This window comes from Myxocyprinus asiaticus, chromosome 34 (assembly GCF_019703515.2).
Source record: "Myxocyprinus asiaticus isolate MX2 ecotype Aquarium Trade chromosome 34, UBuf_Myxa_2, whole genome shotgun sequence".
NCBI lineage: Eukaryota > Metazoa > Chordata > Actinopteri > Cypriniformes > Catostomidae > Myxocyprinus > Myxocyprinus asiaticus.
The window spans coordinates 4,687,712-4,702,473 of NC_059377.1; the positions used below are offsets into that span (position 1 = coordinate 4,687,712).

At 37.6% G+C, this 14,762-nt stretch overlaps 1 protein-coding gene across 2 annotated transcripts in view; it reads left to right on the forward strand.

The window, feature by feature from the left end:
• The window catches only part of LOC127425690 (receptor-type tyrosine-protein phosphatase U-like), a 477,304-nt gene that overhangs the window by 346,166 nt on the left and 116,376 nt on the right, over window positions 1-14,762 (forward strand). For both annotated transcript variants that reach the window (XM_051671910.1, XM_051671912.1), the window contains exons 11-12: window positions 9,311-9,413; window positions 12,403-12,700. In XM_051671910.1, coding sequence (XP_051527870.1) covers window positions 9,311-9,413; window positions 12,403-12,700 — 401 coding nt within the window. The remainder of the gene's footprint in view (window positions 1-9,310; window positions 9,414-12,402; window positions 12,701-14,762) is intronic.

Genomic DNA, 14,762 nt, shown 5'->3' on the forward strand with positions numbered 1-14,762 from the left:
TTCAGTCCTTATTCACATCTGGCCCATTGATAACACTTTACATTAATGGTCACTTTGTAAAGGGTTTATAAAAGGGTTCCTTAATAATTAATAAGACATTTAAAAATGCATTAGAAATCATTTATATTCAGTTATAGCAACATGCATATAATAGGCTAACTTTCATGCAATACTTGCCAAAAAGAGAGAATTTTAACTTACATCATGTTATAAATGCTTAATACATACACTTTTACTTATTTTAATCAAAAACATGAAATCTCCTAATTCATGATTTTTGTCACAGTGCAGCAAAAACAGATAATTTTTTTGTTATTACATTTTTTTATTGATTCACACATCAAACAAAGAAAAGCAAAACATATATACATAGAATCAACATTTACGTTTACCATTCCAAATGAAGGACTTCGCTGTGCTATCAAATTGCTTAAAATAAGAGAGGGGGACATCTATAGGGAGAGACTGTAGCAGGTAGTTGAATTTTGGAGTACAATTCATTTTAATAACATTAACCTTCCCAATCATAGATAAATGTAATGAAGCCCACCTGCCCACATCGCTCGAAAACCTTTTTATTAAAGTGTCAAAATTAAGTCAATCACACAAATTAGCTGGGAATAAAATACCCAAATACTTAATGCCCTGTTTGGGCCACTGGAAGGCGCCCAGCTGAAAAGCCGTTACCGGGCAGTACGCTGTCAGAGCTAAAGCTTCGGATTTAGACCAATTAACTCTGTATCCTGAGAATTTAGAAAAAGTTAATAATTCTGTGGAGGCAAGGCATAGATCTAGTGGGTCGGAGACGAATAATAAAATATAATCTGCATAAAGCAAAAGCTTATGCGCTACATCTCCCGCCATCACCTCTGGAAAATCATCCTCCTTTTTTTATCACGACTGCTAATGGTTCCAGGGCAAGACAGAACAATAATGGGGAAAGAGGGCAACCCTGCCGGGTGCCCCTATCCATAGTAAAATAATCTGAAATTAATCCATTAGTTTGTACTGCTGCTAGCGGGTGTCCATAAAGTAACTTAATCCAACCAATAAAAGTATTCCTGAACCCGTACATTTCCAAAAAATTTAAAAGATAATCCCATTCTGCCATTTCAAAGGTCTTTTCGGCATCAAGTGAGATGGCAGCGACCGGAGTCTAATCATTCGCCACTGACCACATGATATTGATGAGACGCCTAATGTTATCAGAAGAGCTACGGCTCCGAATAAACCCCACCTGATCTATATGTATAATATATTTTTGACAATATTTTAACGTCTATCTGGATCAGGGAAATTGTACGGTAACTCTTACACTCGCTTGGATCTTTGTCCTTTTTAAGAATCAGACTGATCCGGGCTTGCGTCATGGTTGGCGGAAGCTTTCCATTCTTTAATGATTCTGTATAAACTTCTAGCAAAAGTAGAGCCAGTTCTGTAGCATAAGATCTAAAAAAACTCAGCAGCAAAGCCATCTGGCCCCGGAGCCTTGCCTGTAGGTAAGGCCTTAATTACCTCGCCAAGCTGCTCCAAGGTTATCTCAGAATCAAGAGAATTTTTTTGCTCAGCCGTCAGTTTAGGAAGTTCTAATGGTTCCACAAAGTTTCTAATATCCTTATCAGTAGGCAAAGACATGGAACTATAGAGATCAAGATATAATTCTTTAAAAGCATTATTAATATCAATGGCTGAGGTAAATATTTCACCACCAGCAGATTTCACTGAGGGAATGGTATAAAAAGACACTCTCTGTTTTATATATCTAGCCAGAAGTTTTCCTGCCTTGTCCCCTGACTCAAAGTCTTGCCCTGAATATCCAAAACTCCACCTTCGCGACAAAATAGTATTATATCTGCATTTCAATCGGGTCAATTCTCTGAGGCCATCAGACGACTTTCGGCGCTTCAGCTCTGTCTCGGCACTTTTAATATTCCCTTCCAACTCCACAAGTTCTCTTGCTTTGGATTTTTTGGTGAATGAGACATATTTTATGATCCGACCCCTAAGAACTGCCTTAAATGCCTCCCAAGCCATGCCTACTAAGGATATTGAGGACCAGTTGGTCTCCATATAAACATTTATTTCAGCCTTTAACATTTGTTGGAATTCAGGATTTTGCAAAAGGGATACATTAAAGCACCAGCTATATGATTTCCTTTTCGCCATATGTGGCAACACCTCTAAACTTACCAGGGCGTGATCTGAGACTGAAATGTTTCCAAATGAGCAATCAACAACAGATGAAATGAGGGACTTAGATATCACAAAAAAAAAAAAAAAAAAAATCTATTCTAGAATAAATCTTATGGACTGATGAAAAAATTTATAGTTCCTATCAGATAGGTTCAGAAGTCTCCAAATATCTGTAAGACCAAGATTTTTACACATCCTGTGAAGCGTCAATGTTGCTCTAGGGGTCTGCACACTTTTGCTTCACTATGATCAAGGACTGAGTCCATCAAAAGATTAAAGTCTCCTCCCAATATTATATCATGAGGGGTGCCAGCGGCTTGCAACATCCCTTCAAGATCTATAAAAAAGCCCTGATCATCAACGTTAGGTGCGTAAATATTAGCCAAAATAAGACTTTGCCCCTAAATTTCACCTAAAACAATAATGACTCTTCCAAATTTATCTTTAATCTGTTAGAGACATTTGAATTGTAGATGCTTACTTATCTGTGTATTTACTCCCCTGCTCTTACTTGAGCCAGCACTAAATAAAACATGTCCAACCCATATCTTCCCAAATTTTTCAGCTTCCTGCGGGGAAAGATACGTTTCTTGAAGGATCATATTTCTTACACATAAGAAGAGAAATAACCTTCCTTCTTTTTATGGGGTGCCCCAACCCATTCATATTCCATGTGGAGAGAGACAATCCACTCATATTAACATTTGACATTTTGACATAATAGAAAAAATAGATTGTGTGTCAAAAACAAAATTATAAAGACCACATTCCAACATTAGTGCAATAATCAAACCCCAAACTTCCCCCCGAACCAAACAAACAGAAAAAAGAAAAATGTGCGCATTAACCCCGTGCACGACCAAGATTTTTACACATCCTGTGAAGCGTCAATGTTGCGAATTCCATCCTTCTAAACTCAAACAGTCTGTGTACGCCTATGAGAGCCACCGCAACAACTTTGCCATTGGATTGCTCAAGTCCGGTGTTTCTATACAAATTTTGTGAGACAGAATTACACAACAAAAGATAATCTCTAAAACAAACTCCAGCCAATGGGCAGAATAAACACAAAGAACATGTAGATTCATCCACATAACTGTCCCGAAGGTGTGTTCCTCCACAAAACAAACTCCAGCCACTAGGCAGAACCAGCGCAAAAGAAAAAAAAGGCACTCATTTTCCTCTGACATTCAAACAAATGTTCAGTGAGCTGGCCTATTCGGCTGCTACATGAGTGCAACAAATGACCTAATCACTCCAATGACTTGCAAGAAATACTCCACAATACAAACTCCAGCCAATAGGAGGCATAGGCACAAAGAACGTGCAGTTTCACCCACAAAACTGTCCCACAGGAGTGTTACTTCACAAAACAAACTCCAGCCGCTAGGCGGAACCAGCACAAAAAGAAACAAAAAAGGCTCTCAGTTTCCTGGGACAATCAAGTGAATGTTCAGTGAGCCGTTCCACTCGGCAGCAACGTGAGTACCACAAAATAACTTACTCCATTTACTTTATGAAGGACATTGCTTGCTGGGGACATGTAAATGTTTTACGGCCATCCTTATCATCTATTCTCAATTTGGCCAGGAACATCATTGCAAAAGCGACCTTCCGTTGATGTAAGAGTTTCTTGCATTCCTTGAATCGATCACGTTTCTCTCTTGTCGAATTCGAGGTCTGGGAACAATAAAATGCTGTGGTTCTTCCAAGAAAGCCTTCCTTTATTCCTCGCCTCCCGTAACACGAGATCTTTATCGGATGATCTCAGAAATTTGGCCAGAATTGATCGGGGCCTGTCTCCCTCAGCGGATTGCCGAGCCGGAACCCTGTGAGCTCGCTCGATTTCCAGCTTATCGCCTATTATGTCGAGCAGAATCGGAAAGAGCCTGTCCAGGAATTTCACTGTCTTTGGCCTCAGGAATTCCAACAATACTGTAGGGCTTTACTGGTTGTTTAGATCAGTGTTACTATCAGAAATCATTAATAATTATTTCTTTAGTTATTAATTAATATTTAATTAATTAATTTAATCTAACTCATTAAAACCTCATATGGGGCTCCAGTAAATGTAGTGCGCTACGTTTAGGAGCGGGTTTGGTTATTAGCAATAATTAATAATTATCAAAGATAATTATTAATTTTTAAAATCATTAGAACATTGATGAGAATCAATGTTAGCTTTTTTTAATCCTTATATCAAAGATAATCGTTAATTGTTAACATCGATGAAACATTCATTAAAATTAACACTATCTTATTGATCATTCAAATTCAACAATCATCAAAGATAATTATCAATTATCAAAAATCAACAGAATATTAATAAGGATTAACATTGATGGGGCACCACCCTGGAATCAGGGACTAATAACCAGATAGTATAACAGTCTCAATATTACATTGTTTTCTTAGGAAAATCGACATCCGAAGAATATCGATTTTTGGGAAAAAAACAATGAATGAAGGCTTGAATCCTAGCACTGACATCCCGTCAGCATGACACAGGCGTATGCAAAACAAACCAAAAACTTCTCTTTGTAATATAAACAAAGTTTATTTATGCAGTAATATCAATTAATAATTAATACAATGCAGTCAATAAACTTCCGACTTACAACTACAAACTAAACAGTGATATGATTAGATATGGAAATCAAAATAATCCTTTAACATATGAGGGTGTGTGTGTGTGTGTGTGTGTGTGAGAGCGAGTGTGTGTGTGTGTGTGTGTGTGTGTATGTGTAAGGAGGGATGCGCACAAAATGGCGGACGTGACTCTCATGGAGAGTATGTCACGCGAGACTTCTGGCCAGGGAATATGGCCGCGAATGTGGGCGGAGAAAACCAGTCAATGGCGTCTACCAGTTACCGGGTGTATCCGCTTGTACGATAGCTTAGGGACAAAGCTGAGCTTTATCACAAAGCTATCTACGAGCCAAAAATGTGTGCCAGAATGTTTGTGAGGTGTAGCGCGTGTGTGTGTGTGTGTGGTTAGTATGAGAGAGAGAGAGAGAGAGAGAGAGAATTAAGTGACGGCCCCAAAGCCGATTTCACGATCGTGGGAGAGAAAGCAGCTGTTAGTTACAGCTTGAATCGCATGAGGATGCAGGTGGAATGTGTGTTCATCCGTCCTTTAACTCAGACTCGGTTCCTTGAGGCTTGGGTGATGACAGGAGGCCATTTCCTCGCTCTGTCGGCGGGCGGTACGGCTGCTGATTCTCGGCGGGCTAGCGGAGAAATCGAAACGTCGACTTGATTGAAGATGGAAGAGAAATCTTTAATCTCTTCACTTCTGCAGGCAAACGGATGAAGATGCGGATTGCTCGGTGGTCTCCTTCGGATCCGTTAGAGTGTTCGGTTGAACACAGAGTAATCTCAACTCGTCCAGCGAGATGGAGACTGTATGGCCACAGTTTCAGGTCGGACGTTACTTCCTTGTGCCACGAGACTGCACCTGAGAGCAGCGATGAGCTGCGTCTATACACGGGGAGCAAAGTTGCTGGAAGCAAATCCCAGAAGCATTTCAGAGGTATTTCTACTCCTGATGATGTCATGGTTGAGGTGCGTTCTGTCGTGTGCCTCATCCAATAGGAGTTGAGAGTTCGATCCTTTTGTGAGCAAGGCTTCATGGGATTTGTAGTCTGTTTTGGGCTCCCTTTGTTTGATTTTGGCACGATTTTTATCAGTATAATTTATGACCTGGTATGTGGGGGCCTGAGTTAGGTTTTACGACTGTGTTAGGCCTGCCTTTGTCTTCTATCTGAATATATGAGGCCCAACAATATGGACGTTATTCCGCCGGCTGCGGTTCTCCAAGTCCTCCAACTTCTCCCAGACATGCTCCAAATCCACCTTGGTCGCTATCAGATTAGCAGCTAATTCCCTCTCCGATGACTCCAGATAATCAATCCGTTTCTCGACATCTCCCACTCTAGTAACCACCTCAGTGAATTTTGTCTCCATGGCAGTGATCGATCGACATATTACAGCAAGATCCTCAAAGTAAGCAACGACCTTTGTCAGCATTGCCGACATGTTCAACATTTCTCGCAGCAATTCCCGCATCTCTCTGACCAAATCGACTCTCAGGCTTGAGGCCGCCGGGGGGGGGGGGTGTCAGCTTGAGCACATAAGTGTCTTTTAATGTCTCCAGAGCTCGAGGAATTTTAATTCTTTGACATATTGTCCTCCTAGAATAGTTAGGGAACAGAGTGTATCTGTTACGATTCACTGTTGTCTGCCCTGTGTTTTGCCTCTGTCATCTGTTCCCCCCAGACTACACTTCCCATAATCCCCTGCTTTGATCACTTCCAGCTGTTCCCTATTGTTTCTCACCTGTGTTTCATTTACCTCATTATCCTTGTGTATATATTGCCCTGATGTCTGTTTTACCTTTGTCAGTTGTTAAGTGTTTGTTGCCTGTTCATGCTCCGGTTTCCTTCCCATTTGTTTACTTTTGTTATACATCCTGTTTTGTATTTTGTTTTATCTTTATTAAAGTAGCTGCTCTTAGATCCTGCTCTCATCATCTCCCTCCTTTCGCAACAGTATCAAATCTCACCAGTTTATGACATTAATAGTGTTACAACTTGCAAAGTGTGCAGAGCTCGCCATTCACACATCCGAACCTCGCATGGCATCACGTGACTCCGAAAAAACAGATTATTATAGTGAGATTAAAAGGAGGGATTATGTTATTTTATGTTTATATTAATTACTGTAATGTCTTGACTCACTTGTGTTGTCACTTTCCTTGTCACGTTGATGTCAAAATAATGGATTTACCAAGTCCTAGTTACCTAAAGTCCTCTGCAAAAACACTTTTCCGCTCTTCATGCTCATTCACAGCATGTACCTTATAAGGGATGATCCCAAAATGAATACCTTATTCAGAAAGGCACAAACAATGACTATCAAATAATAGAAAAACAAAGATAAAGCAATATTTTAAATAAACATATCTATATGCTTACATGCATCTGTGTCTCACTCGCTCCTCAAGCAGGTAGCAGGCAGTGTGATATGAGGGAGGGGTGAAGTGATTTCTTTCTTTAAAATAAAGCTAACTCAAGTCACCTATAAAGAACAAGCATGGACTGTTGTGTAGGGCTGTAAAGGGCTGGGATATCATCGAGATATAAAATTAAGCAATATTTTGAATATTGCAATTATTTAATGCACTTTTTATTTGTCTACTTGATTTCCTAAAGAGTGCAACATTAGACTAATTTCACAATCATTCAGGGCTGCATCAAAATCATGATATAGTCATATGTGATTATCAAACTGCAAAAGTTTAAAGCCCCATCCACATCCGGTTATATCCGAATACATATACTTTTGCCATTGCAACAGATACAGATATATAGAAAATGGCTTCACTGCACACCCCTATATAATACAACGATGCCTGATGACCATTAAATCATACTGAATTGTATGTACCTAGGTTTCTAATGTTGGCAACTCCTTAAAGGATTAGTTCACCCAAAAATTCATATAAGCCATCCCAGATGTGTATGACTTTCCTTCTTCAGCAGAACCAAAGTGAAGATTTTTATAAGCACATTTCAGCTCTGTTTGTCCATATAATGAAAGTGAACGGGTGTCATTAGACTGCTGGCTGTTTGATGGTCCAAAAGGCATATTTAGGCAGCATAAAAGTAATCCACACAACTCCAGTCAATCTATTAATGTTTTCTGAAGCAAATCGATAGGTTTGTGTAAGAAACAAATCCATAATTAAAAACGTTTTTAACTTTAAATCGTTACTTCCGGTTGCTGTTTGAAATGACCTAACTCTCGCATGACGTTGGTTCCTCTGTTATAAACAATGCGTGCGCTTCCGACTTCTCGTGTGAACGCACCATCACGCTTATGTCACGTGACAGCTCCGTGATGTGTCAACTGGTAGCAGGTAGTGTTTTTTAAAAGTTAATAAAGTTTTAATTATTGATTAATTTTGTTACACACACCTATCGATTTGCTTCAGAAGACATTCATTGATTGATTCATTGATTTCTTTAATACATTCTTCATATGTGTGTACTTTACACGAATCTGCATTTTCATAGGTTATTAATGTTAAATAAGTGTTATTAAGCATTTGTTACATGTGAGGTACAGTAAAATGGCTCACTGTTTGGCAGGTATTGCATGAGTCACATTTTTTATGCATGTTGTTATAACCGCATATAAACCCTTTATAATCCCTTAACAAAAAGACATTAATGTAAAGTGTTACCAAATTTAAATTTTAGTTTGAACTATTCTTTTAATATTACCACTGAGCAGATTGCAGCAAAATAACATAATCACTCCTTTTAATGTTATTAGAATAGTTTATTTTTGCTGCTTTATGACATAAATCATGAATCAGAAGATTTTATATATTTTTGATCAATATATGTATGAATACGTTTATTTATAAAGCATTTAAAACATATAAGTTAAAATGTTTACTATTTGGCAGGTATTGGATAAGAGTTACCCTTTTTATTAATGTTGCTATAACTGCAAATCAATGATTTATAATGCATTTGTAAATGACTTATTAGTTATTAATGAACCCCTTTATAAACCCTTAACAAAGGGAACATTCATGTAAAGTACCACCGTAAAAGTGAAATGACATGAGAGTGAGTAAATTAGCAACATTTCCATTTTTACACAGTGGTAATACTCCATTAATGAAACTGTGCACAGTGCAATCATTCCTTCCACTCCAGATTTTCTGCTTATTGTGGTGTAGTGAAGGCTGAAACTTTGACCCATTTCAGCAAACCGGCACACTACTTGACTTCCGATAATAAGAGGGAATGGGAGCAGGAGTTGTGTTCCGTGCTGCCCCTCAAGAGACTTTATAAAGGAGTGTGGATCGCTCTTATCCACCTCCATTACTTTGTTTTTCATTGCCCTTGTGCAGTGCGCTCTGTCTGTGCGGGTTTTGTTCTGAAGGCCCCTGTGGAGGAAGGGTTTCAAGTCAGTAGAAAGCCAAGACTAATTTGAAAGATTCATGAGAGTGTGTGACTGTGTGTGTGCGTTTTTAAGTCAGTATGTCTTTTAATTTCTCCATTGTTTCTGATCCTAATTCTTTTTAATTGTTCTGTTTCAGCACCGGCGTTTGATTATGAAGACATGCCCTCTCCTCTGAGTGAATCAGAGAGCACTATCACTGTACTGCTGCGTCCAGCCCTGGGGAGAGGAGCGCCTGTTAGGTAACGTATCCCACATACAGATTAACAACTACATCAACCAATGAAATGTTGTATTCTAATTGTAGTATCACTGTGTTTCTCTACCCCCCCCCCCCCCCCCCCCCCCCAAGGAATACTGCATACAAAATTTTAAATTCTGTCATCATTTACCCACCTGACTTTTTCTTCCATGGAACACAAAAGGAAAAACTTTGTAGCATGTGTAAGCTGCTCTTTAACATACTATGAAAATGGACAGTGAATCACACTATCGATGGCAAAAAGCTGAAATTGTAACTTTTATTAGCTGGAAATCTGTCCCTAAGCAAAACGCAGTAACACATTTTGTCAAAACTGAGCTACAGTATGGCTGATATCGGTTCTTTTAGACTGCGATCTGTGCTGTGACAGACAGGTTTGGCTTAACTATGCTAAGATTCACGGAAAACAAAAATGTGAAAATTGTTGTAATTAAAATGAACAAAAATAAAAATCCACACATAAACCAAATAACTTTAAAGCCATTTTTGTTATTTTCATTGTTGGTGTAGTTACTGCATTTTTCCTTTGTAGAGCAGAATAGCACTCAAAATTCATTTGCACCTGCATTTAATTCAGAATGTTGCAACTTGTCAGAGTTGTTCACGAGACGCTAGAACACATGATGTTTTGTGGTCATTGACATCAAGCCTGGTGCAATATGTCTAAAGCTGACATTTTAAAATGAGATTCCTTTAATTGTGGTAAAATCACTGTGACACACTGCCTCAGGTGGTTTATACTGGTTTAATAAAACACCATAAAATATAAGAAAAGACACCAATTATTGTACTAATTGTAATGACATTTCTTGTGGCAAGTAATGGGTCAGTGAAGTGATGCTAATTTTTTTTTAAATGGCCTGTGGTGTAACCGTCTGGAGACAGTAAAGAAGAAATCTCATTACAAATGAAATTCTTGAAAAAAAATATTTGCATGAGTAGTGCAGAATTATCTTTCCTAAAAAATAATAAAAAATAAAAAAATGTAAATAAAATTAATATTTGAAAAACTTTTGTCCACCAAATCAAAGTCATGTGGTGTAACCAACATGTACTGTAGGTTGACATCGTGCTGTCATGTGACAAAAAAATAAAAATAAAATAAAAAGATAGGATCCCTTTAGAGCCTCCAGCCTCCACCATTGTGTACTTGAGCAAGGCACTTAACTCCAGGTTGCTCCAGGGGGATTGTCCCTGTAATAAGGGCACTGTAAGTCGCTTTGGATAAAAGCGTCTGCCAAATGCATAAATGTAAATGTAAATGTTTAGAACCTCATGAATGTGTGTGAAGTTTTTTTTTTTTTTTTTTTTTTTTCTGATATTTTGACATTTTAATGAAATTTAAATGATAATGGCACATATTTTTTCTAGTCATTTGGTGTCACCTTGAGAAAACTTCTTAATATTCTTGACTAAAAAAAGGCATGATATTTGTAAAAATATATTTTTTACCTTGAGAAATAAATTTTAAGTCTGTATATTCTTATGTATTCAAAGTACAAGGAAAGTATTTTAATACCCTTTATATGATGGTTACACCACATGACATTTTTAAGTAATTTCATTAAATTTTTGTAGAAAATGCTATAAATGTATTTAAAAAATTTGTATTACCAAATTGGACACAAAAATTACATTTCTACGAACTAGACACATGCGTGAACGTTGTATTTTGGCTTTTCTATACGCAGTGCATAATTTCATTTCATTTAAACCGACTGATCTCAGTTCAGAAGACTCTGTGCTGTCAGTAAAAGGTTAAACTTTTGACATACAGAGTCATGTGACCAAACAACATGGCACTGATCACAGTGGAGTTTGTCTTTGGGAGAAACACCAAAAAAACTACATCTGGTATGAAACCTAATTAAGTTTTTACATTGAAACTTGTTTGAGTCAAAAGATTAGGGTTTCTTGTTTCATCCGATATACCATTTTTAAAATTTGTGCGATTTATCACGAAATGCCACGCTGATAAACACAATGTACACTAAAGCGTACTTTAGCAAATTTTTTTCCTTAGAAATCCTATTTATTGCATTATCACATTGAGAATCAGTGGGTTCATCCAAAAGCTGAACATGTTTGCTTTCAGAGGCTTTATATGGAGTTAGGATGAAAATAAGGTGTATTTCGAACTGTTTTGAGACCAGTGCAGACAGACAGCACACTGGAGGTTAAGTAATTCACTAAATAGGGAGCAAGGGTGCATCCTATAGCTCTCTATGCAGCTAAGTGTATTCACTCCTAAAATCTGAACAGAAGTTCAGTTTCATGCTGCAGATGAAGTTTGGACCACTCAACATGTTTGGCAGTCATGGGACAATGATAATCAGTACATAGATTCAGAATTTATAATGTATGTGTGTGTATATAATATATATATATATATATATATATATATATATATATATATACAGTATGTGTATATATAATTTTTTTTTTTTTTTTTTTTTTTTTTACATGGTTGGCAGTGATTGGATGATGCAGGCCATTACTTTGAATCCAAATTATTTATGCTGATTTCTGATGTAATGTCTGCAACGTCTCAAAAACATGAATAATCAACACTCCTGGAAACATAATAAACAATTTAATAAAAATAAAAAAATAAAATAAAACAATCTGACTTTCAATAGTTTGGAAGTATATAAAATGTCACAACTTAGTCCTGCTGTCCACATATGTGGACATACATTTTTAGGAAAACTATTTGCTCTAGAAACCTTTTTTTTTTTTTTTTTTTTCATATTTATTTGGTGCTACTAGTTGCAAATCAAAAAAGGGAAATGTCACGCTTGGGTTTCAGGAGGTTAAGATTGCCTGGCAACATTGCACAATTATATAAACTCATCTGATGTGTGGTGACAGTTGTGCGTATAACAGCTTTTAGAATTTATAGCTTTGAGTACAGATGAGTGAGTTAAAGGCCTTTTCTTCTTCTTCTTCTTTTTTTTTTTTTTTTGCAGCTTGTATCATGTGATTGTGGTGGAGGAAGATAGCTCCAGACAAGTAAGGAGGAGGGAGTTGGGTCACATGGAGTGTTTCCCTGCTCCATCCTCTCATGCAGATGCTCAAGGTGGAGGTGGAGGAGCAAGTGGTGCACCTCCTCATTACTACACTGCTGAACTCCCACCCAGCAGCTTACCTGAAGCCACACCCTTCACCGTCGGTGACAACCACACCTACAACGGTTACTGGAACACTCCTCTGGACCCCAGCAAGAGCTACCTCATCTACTTTCAGGCCTCCAGTAACTTCAGAGGGGTGAGCAAACACAACTAACCAATAAACCCCCGTCTCCTTGTGACACATTGTTTTTACTTGGGTTCCACTTGTATTTAAGGTGTCTTTAACCCTTAAACTCTGCATCGGCAGGGCAAGGAATGTGTAATAAGTTTATGACTTAAATGTCCCTTGATACATACAGTAAATAACCATATGTGGTACCATTTCAAAGCTTAGATTTATTTACATTTTCACAGAACTACATCACTTTTGCATTTATGTTACATAAAATAACAAGATAAGACCTGCGTCGCAGGAAGTTTTCGGGTGAGCGCCACCCTGTGGTGGTGATGTGGAAATATGAATTTGAAAATAATAGATTTTCAAATACCATTAAAACAGACAAGTCATATATTACATGAAAGCTCTCGTTCTCAGGAATGTGACTATTTATTTTTATTTTAGTTTATTTTATTGCCATAACACCATAGTTCGAATGATTATCAAAAGAACCACAAAGTGAAATATGATCTCTGTAAGACAAGAAAGACAAACGTCTAACGTCTACTCCAATTACTGCTCCTGTAAGCCTCAAGTTGCTACAAATTATACATTATCTTTTAACATAGACTGTTTTCTTCAAAATGAGCAATATTTTAATTGTCTGTGAGCTTTCTTGGGTAAATAATCCAGTGTTAAGTCTCAAATGTCCAGAACAACATATGCAGTCCAGCAGAAAAGGCATGATAAACAAATCAATTTCAAAATATGTTCTTGACTATCTATTATGAAATAGTGTATGTCATCGCAAAAAATAGCATCTTAGCTTTGCAAGGACACCTAGATTAATTTACTAGTCCACTCAGAGGCCGAGATATTTGACAAAACATTGTGGAAGGTGTGTGGGTTCACAAAATAGACTGAATGTCTATGGATGAGCACATGATTTATTGTGCTCAGCAGTGTTACACCTCACCCTAACCAGACACGACACGAAAAGATTCCAGCGACTGTCCACGCTAGACGCGATGCAACACTGCGATATCCATACACTAAAATGAGGATAATTAACAATAAAATGTAGAAATCAGAGCAATCACAGACGGAACAGTCTGTTTATTGAACGCAAATCATTTTTGCACTGAAGCTGCATATGGGCATACACTAGCCGAATGTTAGCCAAAATAAAGTTGTTCTGAATGCTGTGAGATGCTGACTTTAATACACTGTTATAAGAATAATTATAGAGCCATTTGTTAACTTGCCTGCCCAGTGTGACGTAACAGAAATAGAAACCATTTAAAAAATAAAATGCCTGTCACTTGTCGTGTGTCACTGTCGCAGCTGGTCAGTACAAAAACTGTTTAACATGGAAAAATACCTTTTATTATGTGTTGTGGCGTCTGGTTAGGACACGGTGTCAGATTGCCAACTGCATTTCAGATCTGTATATTATAATGGAAGGTGTTAGAAGAAAAAAAAGTTTAGTACTTGCTGCCATCCAGTGGTATGAAGTAACACTTTTTGCAGGGACATAAAGCAAACAGAGCCTGAATCACACACTCAAAGACTGGAAAAAAAAAAAACATTAAAACTTTGTTTGGCCAAACACTTTTCACTGCATATCAGCATTGTAGAGAGTGACAGCCATGTATAATGTTTAAACAGAAGCATAATCCATCTCATCATATGGCTGCCTTGCTTTTAAACCTGACACCAAGGACTACAAAAATGGCATGATATACTGGCACAATACTACACCCATTCAAACTCAATGCTGGTGGTATGTCCATCACCAGCACCTTAGGTGTGTATTGTTTGCATCTTCATTGGAAAAGTTTCTATCCATCAATCCAACTCTTCTCCACTGTTCATCACAATGGCCTTTTGATGCTTCATAACTGCTGACCATTTATCAACACGTTCAGGATTTTTTAGACACTATTTCCTCTTCTCTAGTAGCGATCACATGGAATACCAATTTAGACTCAATTGCCTCTTTGACAAAATCCATTTACTTTAAACCTCTCAGTCTGTGACCAGACTCCACTCAAGTACTTGCTTTTTCTTGCTTAGGTGTGTCTACATCAGTCTTTAGTTC